The sequence below is a fragment of the Hyaloscypha bicolor genome, assembly GCF_002865645.1.
Source record: "Hyaloscypha bicolor E unplaced genomic scaffold K444scaffold_98, whole genome shotgun sequence".
Taxonomy (NCBI): domain Eukaryota; kingdom Fungi; phylum Ascomycota; class Leotiomycetes; order Helotiales; family Hyaloscyphaceae; genus Hyaloscypha; species Hyaloscypha bicolor.
The window spans coordinates 513,976-529,799 of record NW_020194600.1 but is presented as its reverse complement, the minus strand read 5'-3'; the positions used below and the strand labels follow the sequence as shown (position 1 = coordinate 529,799).

The 15,824-nt window shown below is 46.6% G+C and overlaps 4 protein-coding genes across 4 annotated transcripts; 1 reads left to right on the top strand and 3 right to left on the bottom strand.

Moving 5' to 3' along the window:
• Window positions 1–2,347: 2,347 nt before the first annotated feature.
• Window positions 2,348–5,965, bottom strand: K444DRAFT_592090 (uncharacterized protein). Its single transcript, XM_024878223.1, has 12 exons — window positions 5,732–5,965; window positions 5,601–5,680; window positions 5,370–5,545; window positions 4,344–5,313; window positions 4,259–4,292; window positions 4,033–4,214; window positions 3,433–3,984; window positions 3,185–3,371; window positions 2,952–3,137; window positions 2,753–2,903; window positions 2,608–2,703; window positions 2,348–2,557 (listed from the first exon to the last, which is right to left on the bottom strand). Exons 1-12 carry the CDS (start codon window positions 5,860–5,862, stop codon window positions 2,531–2,533), a joined length of 2,772 nt encoding a protein of 923 aa, XP_024735096.1. The 5' UTR covers window positions 5,863–5,965; the 3' UTR covers window positions 2,348–2,530.
• Window positions 5,966–6,819: 854 nt separating this feature from the next.
• Window positions 6,820–11,375, top strand: K444DRAFT_592086 (uncharacterized protein). The gene is made up of 9 exons (XM_024878222.1): window positions 6,820–7,222; window positions 7,290–7,313; window positions 7,370–7,562; window positions 7,609–7,989; window positions 8,051–8,623; window positions 8,683–8,794; window positions 8,845–9,108; window positions 9,164–10,988; window positions 11,038–11,375. The coding sequence occupies exons 1-9, from the start codon at window positions 6,956–6,958 to the stop codon at window positions 11,293–11,295; spliced, it is 3,897 nt and encodes a 1,298-aa protein (XP_024735095.1). The 5' UTR covers window positions 6,820–6,955; the 3' UTR covers window positions 11,296–11,375.
• Window positions 11,376–12,580: 1,205 nt separating this feature from the next.
• K444DRAFT_439212 (uncharacterized protein) lies at window positions 12,581–14,099 on the bottom strand. The gene has a single exon (XM_024872826.1). It carries the CDS (start codon window positions 13,906–13,908, stop codon window positions 13,006–13,008), a length of 903 nt encoding a protein of 300 aa, XP_024735094.1. The 5' UTR covers window positions 13,909–14,099; the 3' UTR covers window positions 12,581–13,005.
• On the bottom strand, window positions 13,807–15,476 carry K444DRAFT_439206 (uncharacterized protein). Its single transcript, XM_024872825.1, has 3 exons — window positions 15,322–15,476; window positions 14,366–15,267; window positions 13,807–14,238 (listed from the first exon to the last, which is right to left on the bottom strand). The coding sequence occupies exons 2-3, from the start codon at window positions 15,260–15,262 to the stop codon at window positions 13,936–13,938; spliced, it is 1,200 nt and encodes a 399-aa protein (XP_024735093.1). The 5' UTR covers window positions 15,263–15,267; window positions 15,322–15,476; the 3' UTR covers window positions 13,807–13,935.
• Between the last annotated feature and the right edge of the window lie 348 nt (window positions 15,477–15,824).

Genomic DNA, 15,824 nt, shown 5'->3' with positions numbered 1-15,824 from the left:
GTGTTTTGCAGCGTCGGGCCTTTGGGTCTGCTAGCTGTTTGCAAACCAAAGCCATCCATATGAGCGTGCCATACGAGTTATTCTGGAAATAGCCCTGCATATTAGCTTAAAGCTTGGCGTCGTAGTTTTTCAGTCGGGCCAGTTCCATAACTTTATGGTCAATGTAGGAGTCAACGGCGTGCAAGACTTGATTCTGCACATTCTCTTCAAGATCGAGCTCTAACTTGCCCTTTTTAAGGCGCAATCGCTCTTCTGTATCAAGTCTGTACCAACTAAATATAAGCCATTTGAGTCGGATAAAATGCGGACGATGAGGTTGAGAAGTTGCTCTAGTCCAGTCTGTCATTTGTTAAGAGCATCCACTATTAAGTAAGTGTGATTTAGGCCCGGATCCCGCAGCATATAGGTGAGGATACCGGACAGAGAGACGAATGCATTGCTGCCTTCGAATAGCTTTAGTCCTGCCTTGTCGTACTGTCTGCGGACGTGCAAGGGAAGAGAGGGTCACTAAACAAACGTTTGGTAAATCAGGCCTCTCAGTAACGCAGTGGCGTTATCCAAATTTGTATCGATCGCCTAACAAAAGAAAAAAGGTTGTAGGACTGGAGGCTGGAATCGGGAAGTGACTTTATGGACTCCCTGATAACGCCAATTAGAAGCATCGTCTTCCCCTTGCCCATATCGCCTTTGATCCACAGTAGCCGGTTTCCTTCCCGTCTCTTTAGTCGATGAAATCTTGAAGGCTGAGAATCCACACGTACGAGTCCGTCAGGAGAATATCTTTAGTTTTTTCGATATATTCCATGTCGGCCGCAGGGCCGGTAAGGCACTGTGTGGTTGAATCGGGTAGATTTCCATCCTCAGTTTAAGTACTGGGAAATTACCGCTAAAAGCTTTCAGAAGTACAGTCTGGACGCATACTCTGGGCTGACTCTATGGTGCCTTGGACATAGGATAGCTAGTCGTTAGCGTGCCCCTGATCAGAAAGTCTAACCGCCGCATCAGCCCGTTCAGCGTCAAACAGTCTCCATAGACATCTGAGTGACAACAAATCTTTGGATAAAGACACATACTCACTAGATGGAATGAAGGAAACCCGGACTTTACTGAAGGAGGGGGGATGATTACGGGACACAAATTCAAATATTTCAGAAAGAGCGACAAGAAAGGCAGAGTTCACGGTGGACAGCTTTTTGCGGCTACTGGGGCACAAGCCTGTCGTCATATTAATATACTTGCTTGCAAGACTTTACTAAGAATACTGTGGACGCGTACCTAAACTGCAGTCATCCGATGGCGGTTGGCGGGAGGACTCGGAAAATTGAGTTTGTCAATATCCTCTGTACTGCCGCCAAATCCTGTGGATCGGAGCCCCCGAAATGACCTGTAATCTACGCTCTGTGCGAGCGGAAAGAAGGAAATCCTATTTGGACATGGCGTACAGACCTTCGGGGTTGAGTAGAAAGTAAATAGGCCGGAGACAACTTGCTTCAGAAATATATGGAACGGGAGAAGAATAAGAGGGCCCAGTTCTATTGAGCTCATAGCGTTAAGGAAGTGTCGGAAAGTAGAGGACAAACGCGCTGGCATCTATGGGGAAAAGGCCAACGCACCATCGATTAAGACAGGACCTTCCCATTTATTGAGCGTCAGTCTCGCGAGCAATTAAGACCGAAGCGAAGGCTCCAGTTAAGGTAGGAGCGCAAGGCGGTTTGATCCGACCAGCTTTCCTTCTGTTACTGCTTGGTATGAAAGGTTCTCTAGCCTGACCAGGGCCACGCCCAGCGGCCTAGGCGCGCTGTTTCACGGGAGCGATCTAGAGATTCGGCACCATCACTAGGGAAAGCCATTCGGCAAGACATTTTTATGTACTTACTCAGGAAAGAGGCAGGTAGATCATAGTTTTAACGCGTAGAATTAGTGACAGTTATATGTTGTTTGAACTCATATCAGCTAATATATCGGGTAGAATATTTTACTGACAGAATACTCTGAGATGCAGCTGACGCTTTAGGTAGCACATTTTGCTGGTGGGAATATTATGGGATGCGACTGAGAACTTGCGTGGAATATTCCTGCTCTCGGAATATTCTGCGCGAGGGTTCAGCCACTTTTTAGACTATTCTCTAGTTATTCATGAAAATAATTTGACTTGTATCAAGCTCTGCATCTGGAAGCTTCAGGAGCAGTCATCGAGAGATGTCGACACGTGCATGCCTTTCCCTGCCAACAGGAGCTGCGCAGGCTGTGGATACAAAGAGCGTAATGAGGCACACTGTGAAAGAAATAAAAGATTCGGGTCTTCGATAAGTTTGGACAGGATTTTAGAAGATACCTGTACTTTCGTGAACTCACAACGAGGTGAAGCATTGCATTTCTGGGTCATAAGTGGACTTTGTTCCTTCTAACTCAGCAAAGCGATCACCGAATTCATCTGTAAAACATGCTTTCAGTTAAACACTCAACCTGAGTTCGCTAATCTTACACCCAGTGTCACTATTTTAGCCTTAACGAATTCTTAGGACCGATTTTACACGCGCAAGAGGGATCGAAGGTTCTAAGTTAATCAGCTGACTGTCAAGTTCAGGATGCTGGAGGTAGACTTACTTGTAGCCGCTGCGACATCTGATCTTCTGACCCCATATCTTGATTTAATGTGAGCTCTGCCAACTCCAACTTTTTGCTCTGCCTATCTTGAACTTGCTGTACCATTTCAGTTTTGAAATCAAAATTTCTTCCTTGATGTACGTACCTCTTCAATCGTATTTTCGGTAATATATCGTGTTACCGTCACGACATCTTTTTGCGTTAGCCGAAGCGTGCGTCCAATAGCCTGGGATTCTATGGATGGGTTCCATTGTGGCTCTAGTATGTGTACTTGGGTGGCGATGGTAAGGTTGAGACTGTTCGCTTTGTCAGCGCATGCATTGAAATTGGAGAGAAATTCATACCCAACGGCGCCCGTGCCTGTCGTCATAAGTATGATCTTGATTCTGGGATCAGTTTGAAATTTGTTCACTAGAGAAGCTCGTCCAGATCCGGAGACATTGCCATCGATGCGTATGAATGTCAGATTGTTTGACCGAAGCAGGGGCTCTACGAGATCAAGTGTTGTTTTCCAACAGGAGAAGACAATGCTATTAATCTGTTAGAGGTGTACTTGCATCTAGACGAGTCGGTGCACCTCTTGACTTCCAGTCCTTCACTTCTGAGATTTTTCACAAGTGCCAGGAGTTTTGTTGAATGTCCACGTTGGAGCGTTTCGGAGCTCGGGAGCAAAAGATCATGACTTGGGCGGTGAGGTGTATCAATATCCATTTGCCACGGATCATCTCTGTTCGAGGTTAAGTGTGGTGAAAGTTGGTCTAATCCTGTAGTTTCAGTGAGTCCCTGGATTATGTTGAGATAGACGAAGAAGCTTGAGAGAAATACCCCTGTCACCTTCCTGCAACTCAGAAAGAATGTCTCCATTATCGATCGACGGAGAGACTAGCCTGCTCTTGCTAGCTGCTTTGAGAAAAGTGCCATGATCACAAAGCATTCTTGTGCGAAGAATCGCTCTCAAGATACTACTGTAAGCCGTCCCTGAGTTCTTGCTAGATACGGCAAGCTCAATCTCCTCTCGCGATTTCTGCAGAATCTCATCATACAGATTTCTCTCCTCTGGCGATTGTGTTACGCGCTGCGTTTGGTAACGAGTCTTGGGAAGGTTCAGTATCGACATCATTCTCCGCAAGCAAATAGCATCCAGAAGCAGACGAAGATTCAAGGTTGATTCCGACTTTCCCGTTAAAAGAGGAGAAATGATATGTCTCTTAAAGTCGGCTTTCCTGTCCAGAAAAGGAACTCGAAGGAATTGCATAAGTGATCCCAGATCTTCGAGGGAATTCTGCACCGGGGTGCCGGACAAGCACCAGCGGCGCTGCGCTTTGAGTCTACAAACTGCTTGGAACTGTTTGGTAGAGGAATTTCGAATAAAGTGAGCTTCGTGCTTGTTAGTAGTTGTATCTTAAGAACACCCCGCAAACATACCCTCATCTAAAACTATACGAAACCATTCCAGTTGCTGAAGAGGTGGCGATGCTTTGCTGTGCTCGGCTGAAATTGTCGCATATGTCGTCAGAACAATGTCATAGTCAAGGAGATGTTCCACGTCTGACTGCCTTCCTTGGCCGTGATACAGGTACACATTTAGCGTTCCTTCAAAAACATGGCTAATTCTGTATTAGACAGATTTGTGAGTTTCCAAGGACCGTACCTTTTTATTTCTGTCAACCATCCGTCGAGCAGGACTGAAATAGATGGTCAGATATGCGACAGCTCTGATGGGGGACTCTTCAGACCTGTAGACGGCGCAATGACCAAGGTGGCACGACTTTTTCGAGCAGCGTTTACTCTATTCTTTTGCTGGTGTAGACATGAATAAGTTTTTGCATCGTCAAGTGACGTTACAATTGCTGAGATCAGAGATAATGTCTTGCCCAACCCCATCTCGTCCGCAAGAAGTCCTCCACGATTGTCCTCTGGGAGTTTCACCGTTCTAAAGTCGTGGATAGAGTGTCGATAGTACGGCCGGTGTTCCGTACCCTCGGTTTTCCACAGAGATAAGCCGCTATTAATGATACCTCTTTCTCGCTGCAGAATGAAATACAGCGCTTGTTTCTGATGGAGGAGTAAATTCGTCGTTATGCGGGAATCAGGGTCACTTTGCTGAATTGTTTGGTTTTGCACCTGTGTTTGTAGAAGTTGCTCGACGAGCGAAGCTTGTCGTTCTTCCTTTGGGAGGTCCGCCGTGGGTGTCTGAATATATGGTAATGATTGCTGTGACAAGAGTTCCGGCTTTCCAGGTATGTATCCAGGTGCCTGCCTCTTGGACTTAAACTCGTGAGGATTCTCATATAGTCTAGACTTGTCGGGTCGATATGGGTGCTGGAGATAGAAATAAACCTTTGAAAGTTCCTTCCCGATGGCTTCTGCGAACCTCCTAGGACTGTATATATCAATGACAAGATGGAGTATGTGCTGTCGAGAAAAACTCTGATCTCCTTGTTGGTCAATACTGGGTGCTGGAGACTCATCTTTAAATACGTAAAGCTGCGTTGGACAGATAGTCTCAATCCTTTGAAGGACGGCTGAAGTCCGAGTGTCGAGCACTGCAATACCGACGTCGGAAAAATCAAAGCACAAGAAGTGACAGTTATTCTTCAATAGCAGCTTTAGTCTGATATATTGGGGGTCTCCAATGAGCACATTTTTGAAACAGGTCTCATCAAGTGAGGCTCCGTCAACATACGCAGCCTTGGCCCCGAATATCTAGACCAATTAACAATGCATGAAAGTTCGGAACAGAATGGGTGCTTAATCTGTACCATGCCTAAGCATATCTCAGGTGAGAGTTCAGCATTTTCAGTAACACTCGGTCCTGTGTTGATGCTAGCCGCCTTCAACAAAGAAGTACCGGTCTTAACCTCATCCAGAGACTGGAGCGAATCCCGTGATTTTGTAATATCACGTGCCGTTTGTTCAGATGCGTACGAGGATTCACCTGGCAGTGTTTGTGAGCCTCATTTGTGAATTCATGAGAAAATAGCGTTTAAAACCTTCGGTCAAAAATAGAAGGTCTGAAGTATTCTCAGGCGAAGTAGCCCGCTTTGGGACCCGAGCCTCCTGGATCTCAATACTGTGGGAAGTCATTTCTTGGAGATTCCAGATAGAGCACAGTTAGGCATACCTTGCGCTGGAGTCGACAAGACGCTCATAATCTGGTGCCAGCCGGGCAATCTTTAAGACCTTGGAATCTTCAGCCTCGTTTTGCTTGGTGCGCTTCAGGTGTCGTGCTGGCTCAGAGGGGCTGCCACTCATCGTTCATTGCAAACTTTCAGGAGATTGAGAAAGAATACAAAAACTTATAAAAACATTCTTAGGATTGGATGTAGTGTTCGAAATGTCTTTTCCCAGTCTGTCGCACAATGAATTGGTTCGACGAAAGACCCCTGGTTAATGCATGCACTACGGAAAGCCATAAGGATCAAGTGATCAAGCGATTTTCGAATCCGGTTTTCGACTTTCAATGTCTGATTTGTGGCACGTGCGCACCCCACCAAAAATCGCCCACATACTACGCCCCCTCTCCCTGTGCCTCTATCCATTATTATTAATTAAAATATTACTCTCTCTTTAATTTTTATTTATATATATATATATATATAAGAGATGGGTAAGAGGTGAGGGGTAGATGGGGGGTGGGGGGTGGGATGGGAGGGCAAGTGAGCAGGTGAAAAGTGAAAAGTGAAAAGTGAAAAGCGAAAAGTGAAAAACGAAAAGCGAAAAGCGAGCTTCGAGGCATGCGACTCGCAAGGAAAAGGAAGCCCTATAATTATAGGCTACTTATCGCTAAATTTTAGGGCTACGATCGCTAAGTTACAGGCTATAGGTACTAAAAATTTAGCGACATAAATTCTTGGTTAGTCCCCTCGCTTCCTCCCCCTTTCCCCCCATAAGCCCCCTCTCTTATCCATATATATATAGAGAGAGAGAAAGAGAGAGAGAGAAGAATTAAAGAAAGTAAATATTTAAAGTAGTAATAGAGGCACAGGGAGAGGGTATAGTATATAGGCGTAATATGTGGTGTTTGCGATTTTTGGTAGGGTGCGCACGTGCCACAAATCAGACATTGAAAGTCGAAAACCGGATTCGAAAATCGCTTGATCACTTGATCCTTACGGCTTTCCGTAATGCACAGCCCCCAGCCTATATGATCGATCCAACGCAGCCCTCAAAAGCAAACACACTTCAAGCCAGCCTACGAGTTAGCCCCGGCGAGGCGCACTTTCAGGCACCAAGAAATAGTCGAGATTTTCCTACAAGCGCGGGCAGGATCTTGCACAATAATGGTATCACGATTATTCCCATCTATCTTGGCACAGGAAGAACAAGCACTTTTGCATCAGTTACAATGTCGAGCCAAACCTTCCCTATCACTATATTCTACAGTTCTTTGGACCGATTCAAGATCGGTTTGAGTGATCGCGAGAAGGAGGATTTTGAACTCACTTCATTGGACGAGGTCCACAATGTCGTTCTAGAGATACAGAAAAAGCATGCCTCGGAGCGCAGAATGCAGAATATGAAACGTATAGAATCATTCCTAGAAGGTATGGAACAGTATGGCAGCGTAATTGAAGTGTTTTTAAACGCCTCTTTGTTTATTGCATTTGTCTGGGTAAGTTCACGATCGTATTGTCGGTTGAGACTATTAATTATTTGTTGGCTTACAAATTATTCTTCAGGGCCCGGTGAAATTCTTACTGCAAGTAAGAGCCTCACAGTGGCGATGCTGTTCATTTAGGTCTCTGATACTCTTGAATAGGTCGCTAAAAACTGGACCGAGTCCTTGAGCCTTTTGTTAGACGCCTACGAACAAATCGGAGAGACAATACCTCAATTGCTTCAATACGACAAGCTCTTTACGCAGAATCCAGCAATGCAACGAGTCCTAGGATTAATCTACCAAGATATTTTGGAGTTTCACCGGCGAGCATTGGTCGTTTTCAAACGCAAATGTGAGTGGATATCAACATGTTGTGTCGCTTCTTACACCATTGATAGCCTGGAAGCATTTATTCCACTCAGCATGGAAGAATTTCAATGCACATTTCAATCGGCTTATTCAGAATCTCCAACAGCATAAGCTAGACATTGAGCGGGAGGCATCTTTGATCGAAGTTGAGCGGAACCAAGTGCAGAGAGAAGCACAAGAAAAGCAATTCCTGAACGCAGAAAAGCTGGAACGAGAAAAGCAGGCAATATCCGTCGTCGAAAAGATTTCTCCCGCAAACTTTAATCTCGATCAAGAAAATATCTCCAAGAACTGGACCAAGGAACCACAATTTGGACTCTGGTTACTGAAAGATGGCAAGATGGCGGCTTGGCTTGACTCTAAAGACCTGGACGCTGACGTTCTTTGGCTGAAAGGCATCCCTGGTGCAGGTTAGATAGACCTAGTTCATTGAAGACAAATTCAAAGCAGCAGAATTGATACTAGAAGCAGGAAAATCAGTGCTCATCTCCCGAATGATTGCAGAAACAGGGCCTCTCAAGCCTCTCATTTTCTTCTACTGCAAGTACGAAGATCGAAATCAAAATTCGCTAAGGGCAGTTCTAAAAGCCTTCCTTGCTCAGCTAATCCAAATCAATCCAGACATTATATCACACATCCATGGAGAAGTTTCTGCGAGTAGCGAACTTACTTTAGAGACCCTAGAGTTTCTTAAAAAACTTGTCGGGTATGCCTTGGAGGGCTCTGATCCAGTTTGGATTGTCATAGATGGCTTAGATGAATGCGAAAAAAAAGAAAAGAAGAAAATTCTGTCTTGGTTAATGGACATCCTAGAAGCCGAAGAGTGTCCCGGACGAATCCGACTTCTCGTAGTGAGTCAGGATGATGGGGATATACGCAAATTTCTTGCCAAGAGGCCAACGATGTCACTGAACAATGCCTCTCAACACCAAGAAGCAATCCGAGCTTATGCCAGCAGGAAGTCTAATAAAATCAAGGCCAAGCTCGAACTCCCAACGTCGATTGAAAGAAATATTATCGAATTGGTCACTGACAGGTCCAAAGGTTGGTTACCCCTCAGGGATGGCAGCTTGCACCGCTTACTAACGCGATTCATTGCTTAGGGATGTTCCTTTTCGCTCATCTAGTGTTGAAACACCTGAAAAGCCAAGTGACGCTCGAGCAGCTTGAGCAAGAAATTAACCCTCGCCAGTTCCCTACTGAGCTATATGACATGTAAGATAATTTGACTTTTCATTGGCTTTACTGACAATATGAATCTATAGATACGATCGAATCATCAGTAAAATACACTCAAATGGTGCTCAACAACGTCTAGCAGCTGAGCGAATTCTAGCCTGGATTGTGCGCTGCAAGCGACCTCTGAAATGGCACGAGGTTCAATCAATATTCGCAATTGATCTTCACAACAAGATTGTTGATTTTCCAGGTCGCCGTCTAAGAGGTGTTGATATCAAAGACCTCTGCGGGTCTCTCGTGGAGATATCGTCGAGTGGGGCAATAGAGCTAGTGCACCACACAGCAAGATCGTGAGTCATTCGGAAAACGACCGCATTTGTCATATTAGCCACTCACACATGACAGTTATCTTCTCGATCAATCTCGACCTAAAATGGAGCCTCGCGTTAATATTCGCACTACTGATCTGGAAATTGCAAGCACATGTCTGCAATACTTGTGCTTTCACTGCTTTGAAGGACATCTGACCGATGAAGAGATATCCAGTTATGCTTGGCAAGGATATTACTCTTTTCAAGATTTCGCAACTGCATATTGGCTTGAGTACCTTCGGACCAGTTTTGACGCAGAGACTCGTAATGATTTGGAAGCTGTCAAACGATTGTCACTTCTAGTCGACAACTTTAAGAACTTTCATTCCCGGGGCCAAGAAGGAGTTCGCGAAATCACGAACACGGCCTCAACGGCATGCGAGTCGGAAAAAGCCAACCGCACGATCAGCCAGATAACAGATCTTCAAATGGCATGGGAGGCACTCACGAAAAGCGAGAACACATCTGCCAAGCAAGACTTATCTTATTTTCGAGAACAACTCGATAGACGCCGCTCGATTTTCGAGAAGATTGTGGTCGAATTACAATCGAATGATCCCAAAAGAGTCGAACTTTCTACATTTTACGGTGACCCTGGAGGCTGGTTCAAGTGTTCCAGGATACAATGCTTTGCTTTTCACGAGGGATTCCCATCACCAGCGACGAAAGAAGCCCACGAAAAGAAGCATCAACGAGCATTTCGATGTCCATTGGAGGCCTGTCATTATTCAGTCATAGGATTCTCCAGCGCGGGCGAGCTCATGCGGCATCGCTCAAAAAATCACGCCACGCCTGTCGAAGAACGAGAAGCTACAACCCCACAATTTGTCATTCCTGATATGGGAAAAGACAGCAGCCTTGCACGTAGCGAACTCAATGGCAAAAGTCCAATGGCAAGCTCAATTTGGTACAGTGATGAAAGGACAATGAAAGATGACCATTCCAAAAGTGTACTCTCCCATGACATCATGACGATATGCGGCATGTCTGGAGAGAAAAGGTCGTTTAATCTCAATACAAACACTCCAGGTGGTGCCGATATTATTGCTTGGCAGAGAAGATTAGGGGTCGAAGATGACTGGCTTGCCCTTTTTGACCCCACTTCTTCTATTCGTGTTGATGTAGAATTACATTACACCTTCCAGCACACGTCTGTAGTTACTTGTGTTAGCTTCTCTAAGGACGGAAGATACTTGGCAACGGGCTGCAATAATGCCTGCCAAATTTTTGATGTGGCTAGTGGTAAAATCCTCTGCATATCAGAGTCTCCAAATTCCCAGTCTGGCAAGGGAAATTACTGTCGAGGTGTGCGTTTCAGTCCGGATGGCAGACACCTTGTAAGCTGCTGGGAAGCAAAATACGCCATTGAAATACGATCGATCAACGATGAAGGGTTTTGCGCCGTAACGCAACAACTCCTTGGGCACGAGAGCGATCCCTACTCCGTTGATGTTAGCAACGACAATTCCCTTGTCGCTTCCTGCAGTGGCGACAAGACAATCAAAATGTGGGCCTTTCCCATGGGTTACTGTCTCAACACGTTCAGAACTGAACATGGGCTGTCGTGTGTTGGAATATCACCTGATTCCAGACTCGTAGCTGCTACTAGCCTCGACAAATGTGCCTATATTTGGGATGTCAACACTAGTCAACTCATTGCTTCTCTCAAAGGCCACACCGACTCAGTGTACGGATTGAGCTTCATGGAAAGGGGCACGCAAATTGTCACAGCAGGTCTTGATAATGCTATTATGATATGGGACATCACGAAACTTTGCAGGGCCAACGATGAGCCATATGAGTACCCTCTCTCTGCTGAACAGAGCATTGGTCCTTACAAAACGCTTCTAGGGCATTCGGTGAGCAACTTCATCACCGAACAAGATAAATCTGCTTACACTTGTTTAGGACTTTGCTTTGCATGCCACGGCAACGTGTGACGATCGACGGATACTCTCCGGATCTAAAGATAGGTTTGTTCGCTTATGGGACCCGAACACGGGGAAATGCAGCATGATATTGAAAGGCCACAAGAATAGTGTCATCGGCATAGCAGCAGACCCCACAGGCAGAACATTTGCAACAGCCTCGGGAGATATGAAGATGAGGCTCTGGCGATACAAGGAAGTAGACAGGGTCTCAGATGTACATTTTTTGTTGACGTAAAAGGAGGAAAATAATACTCTCAATACAATATAGCCTTGGTGGAGTCCCCGCATGACTGCCAAAATGGTATGAATTCTCAGGGCTACCGCTAATTAAACTTCGGAACTACTGAGCACTTTTACCCTGAAGCCAGAAAAGCATATCGATGAGGGACGTCGTTCAGGAAAGACTAGTCCCTTCATGGAGACCAGTCCCTGTCCTGAGCGACTGATCCCCATGAAGTGACTGGTCTCTGGTATGGGTGTCAACGAGCGTGTCATAAATCCTTGCACATGATACTTGTCTTCTAAATCTCACATTGATGAGTTGTCTCCACGACGGCGGGATCAAATTTTATCAAGCATATAACTGCGGTTGAACGTTGTTTTTGTATTTTTTAGAAGGAGAGTTATACGCCCGGGTAGTTACAACTGACAAAAGCTCCGCAGTCTACCCTAAACCAAGGCCATAGAGGTGTTCCCCAGCCACCGTACTCAAGAGTGCCCGCAGTCCACACCCTAATATCGCTCTGCCCTTCATGTAGTTATCGGAGGATATGAGGTATCTCAATTAATGCAGGTTTAGGTACGCCGACCCCATGGCTAGCAATACACCAGCCTCCACAGTGTCTAGTATATATAGAGAAAGTAGAAGCGTAGCGTACACCTCGTGCTCCCTCTTTTTAGCCCGTGGGACTTTGTATAGTGTCCCAAAACTACCTATCCGTCCGTTGTGTATGCCGTGGCAAAAAGCCAAAACTGGGGGGAGTGACAAGAAGATGACTGCTCTCGATTTCTGGGTGTCTGTATGGTCGCCAGCGCCGTGGGCAACAGCCATCGATTAAGCTATAGAGAACTGCCGCTTTGTTGGACCTTGAGCCTTCTTCTTGCCCAGCAAATATATGTACCGACTGCGAGGGGGGGGTGTCGTTATCGATTCGAATTCGGAATGGCGGTGAAGGAGTCGATGGCGAGGGGGAGGTATTCGACGTCGTATAGTGGTAGTATGGAGTTCCTCTGCCTCTAAAGAGGTCCGCAGACCTCCATCAGCGGCCACGAGCTCCTGTGAGCTCTCCTCAGATCGTTCCCAGGTGCCCAGAGTAATTCTCCATACCTTTTCCTCCAAGGAGGACCCCCAAAGGGCCACCTCCAGCAACCACCCGCTCAATCTCGGCTTCGCAGACTCTCCTCTGTCCCCTGGAGGCAGTGTAATACCAGGGACGCAGGGCATGAGCTGCGGGTTCGTAGGGGACACCACGAACAGGTGCTGAGCAAGTCCCCCTTATCAAGCATATAACAGGATAACTCTTAGATTTACGTAGGGAAAAAGATTTTTTGTTAAATTACTCGGTAACTGGTCTCCATTGCTTTATTACAGTGTAATTTCCAAGCCACATATTAACTTTCAGACAGCTCTCTTTAGGGTCCACCTTCCGCAAGAATACACAGAGGACCAATTCCGCAACTTTGTGTCGGTATTTCCACCTGCATTGGAACACCTCACGACTAAGCATTGCGACAATGCAATCACGGAACCCGTCCTGTACTTTCTAAAAGGCGAGCTTCCGCAAAGTCTCAAAACCATACATGTAGAGTTTTGTGAAGACTTTAGTATTCTGGCCTTTCGCTGTGAAAGGCAGCGGTCCCCCGTTAATCAAGAGAAACTCTCAATTTTCTCGCAGTCTTGGACATCGAGTTGAAGAAAGGACTTTCCATTTGAAATTATCGAGGCCTAACTATTGGTTCTCGGTCTGGGTCGTCTCGAGTTTGCGCTATGATCGAAAGGCAATAATCCAATATCCTCCCCTCCCTCGTCATACGAGACCGTGATCGACGGTGTGTGGATTGACGTAGTCATTCCCGAAGGTTCAGGAGACGAGCCTCGGATAAAAGAATGTCTTCCGAGTTCGAATTGTCTTGACTCAAATGGCGAGAAACCGTCTTCCCACCACATTGGAGAAGCCTCTCCAGGGAGCAGCGGGTCCATTATCGAATCACGTTCATCAGACCCCGTAACTGCTCCGCCAGAAGGACCCCGGCCACTTCCTGGGGTAGTCAAAAAGCTACCAAGGATCCACATCCCCTTCACGGCCTCAATAAATTTGTGTCTAATCATCCTTTGATACCACCAACCACCATAACAGGTGACGGCTATGAAAACAGTTGCGAGAGCTCCCATCACTATCCAAGCATTACTCGAGGTCCTCGCATCATCAGTATCAGTTGCCAAATTGATACGAGGATTCCTCTTAGCGAGACCTTTCAACCAGTGATCCATCGTTGTTTTGCAAAAGCAGTTCCTGAACACTCCCACTATCTGCAAAAAGGTGCCTCCAATAGCGGATAACAGAGAGAGGAGCCAGAAAGGAGCCGAGAGAGCTTTGAAACGCCACCCAGAAGACCATTCCTGTAAGGAAGGCTGCCACTCATTGTCTTCATTGGCGCAGCGCATCACAGCAATGCCAGTGATCACAGTTTGGCAGAGAGCATAGAGCAGGAAACTTAGGCTTCGGCATCCAACTCCTCGTGGTGGGGTCCAATACGCAACAACGCCCCCACTTCCAGGAGGAAGAACGACAAGGGCCAGTACAGGTAGAAAGATCTTGAAAAACCACCCCAGCGGCGTGACTTCCATAAGTCTTCTAAAAGCCGGGTCCTGCTTCTATGCTTCCGATTTCTTGATCCATTTCATCTTATTGCTGCCACGCTCCCAGAGTGATATAGGCTGGAATTCGGTCTCATACGCATCGCTCCAACCCAAAACGGAGTGAGCGAAGCGTTCCCAAGTCCATCCTGGAGATTCAAGCCCGTGATTCTGGCCGACGAACGTGGCACGGCGCTGGAGCTTTCGGTGCTCATGTTCCAGCTCCTCATGGCCAGACCCCACAATGCCGGCCGAAGTACTGGGATTATTGCTTGCTAGGAGACACCCACTGACGATAGCAACATGGACAATAATCATCCACTACAACGAATTAGCAGGGTATTTCTTTGGTAGGTGGAAATTTGGGAGCGAGCTAGATGCATGAGACATGCTCCCGGCCTATAAAATAGGGAGTTCGAGGCATGGGACAAAGAAATAGGTTGGTTACCTCGATTCCAAAGCCAAGGGAGATAGCAGTATCTTCATCCGAAAGAGAGTTCCGAAGGTCCAGGGTTGTGTACAGGAAAGTGCCCAGGTAAAACAACACAGGACTTCCAACTAGCTCACCAAATCTCGACTGTGCTCCCAGCAGATTCAGGAGTCGTGATCTGGCTTTCTCATATCCATTTTTCGGAGCATGCTCTCCTGGAATCGTGAGACTGGCCGGAATACTCTTCTGTGGATTGCCCTTCTCCAGCATCAAATTCCCCGAAGCGACAGTAACAAGCAACTCCCTCTTGATCCTCAGCTTATCCTCGTCTGCTCCGTGAGCCATATCCTTGGTATACTTCATGATTCGATAATCCAGGTGAGCCTCGTACAACCCGCCTACCAACATATTCCCCGCTCCAATAACAATCACCGTAATCCAAAGAACGGTGTCGATAGTAACAGGGATCAGAAGAACTAAGAAACAGATCAACGAAAATAAGAGCTGCAGATAATCATTAACTTTGGGGTAGCGAGTAGCACGCCTCGGCCGTTCAAATTCGAACAGGTAGTTGAACTCGATCTTTTTCCGGCGGGGGATCGTCATACTGAAGATAACGGACGGCAAGATGAAGTTGATTAGTACTGACGTGTATTGGGTAGGTTCGCCGGCTTTCGACAGCTGCATGCCGGGACATTGGGAGCTGCAGAACTTGTAAGGTGCCCAGAGACTTGGAGCCGCTGGTTGGCCTTTCAGGTAATTTTGGCCACATGTTTGGTTCTCGGGAGGAGGGACATCGTCGATGAATGCTCCTTTACTCTTAGCGAGCTCGCAGCAGATGATTTGGTCGTATGCCCCTGCTGTCTGTAGACAGAGGGCAAGGACAAGTCCCAGAAGAAATTTGAGGATTATCATAGCCACTGGTCAAAAAAGTTAGTTGCTTCTTCTGGAGCTCGCCAGTGCTAAGCACGTACAGCATCAATTATCCAGAGTTTATTCCATCCGCCTCCAGTAAACCCGGAGCACATTGAAAATATCACCCACGAGAAACCCAGCCACATATAAACACCTCCCTCAGCCTCAGCCCCACGTTTTCGCACCTTCCATTCTCGTTCCATTCTTCTCCCACACCCTACAATTGGCCCAACTTACGGGCCAATGTCTCAACACTCTGTGTCACCATAGCCTCATTCGAAATGTGGCGTTCGAATCCAATTCTTCGCAGCCTCAACGGGGCTTAGTGAACATTGAGAAACTACTGTAGGCGACGTCACGAGAACGAAGGGAGGATGCGCCTGTGGCGATGCAGGGATCGCAATTGGGAGGCAAGGCTGAGACAAGCTTTTTGGAACGTCCAGCTCAGACACTTGTCTTGCCCTCTTGGATGGTTCAGCCTCGTGGCTTGGAGGTATGAAGTAGCATGTTGGAGAATTCGCCACTACAGCGTCACCTGGTTTGAGTTCAGATTCCTCAAGGA

Bases quoted from the DNA above. Each gene is read 5' to 3' on its own strand.
- K444DRAFT_439212 (XM_024872826.1), bottom strand. From the start codon at position 13,908: ATGGAAGTCACGCCGCTGGGGTGGTTTTTCAAGATCTTTCTACCTGTA.
- K444DRAFT_592086 (XM_024878222.1), top strand. From the start codon at position 6,956: ATGTCGAGCCAAACCTTCCCTATCACTATATTCTACAGTTCTTTGGAC. The intron at 7,563-7,608 runs GTGAGTGGATAT...CACCATTGATAG, and splicing joins GGTCGTTTTCAAACGCAAAT to CCTGGAAGCATTTATTCCAC. The intron at 7,990-8,050 runs GTTAGATAGACC...TACTAGAAGCAG, and splicing joins GAAAGGCATCCCTGGTGCAG to GAAAATCAGTGCTCATCTCC.
- K444DRAFT_439206 (XM_024872825.1), bottom strand. From the start codon at position 15,262: ATGATAATCCTCAAATTTCTTCTGGGACTTGTCCTTGCCCTCTGTCTA. The intron at 14,239-14,365 runs GTAACCAACCTA...AATTCGTTGTAG, and splicing joins CCCTTGGCTTTGGAATCGAG to TGGATGATTATTGTCCATGT.
- K444DRAFT_592090 (XM_024878223.1), bottom strand. From the start codon at position 5,862: ATGAGTGGCAGCCCCTCTGAGCCAGCACGACACCTGAAGCGCACCAAG. The intron at 5,546-5,600 runs GTTTTAAACGCT...AAACACTGCCAG, and splicing joins CCTTCTATTTTTGACCGAAG to GTGAATCCTCGTACGCATCT. The intron at 3,372-3,432 runs GTATTTCTCTCA...CTGAAACTACAG, and splicing joins GTTGCAGGAAGGTGACAGGG to GATTAGACCAACTTTCACCA.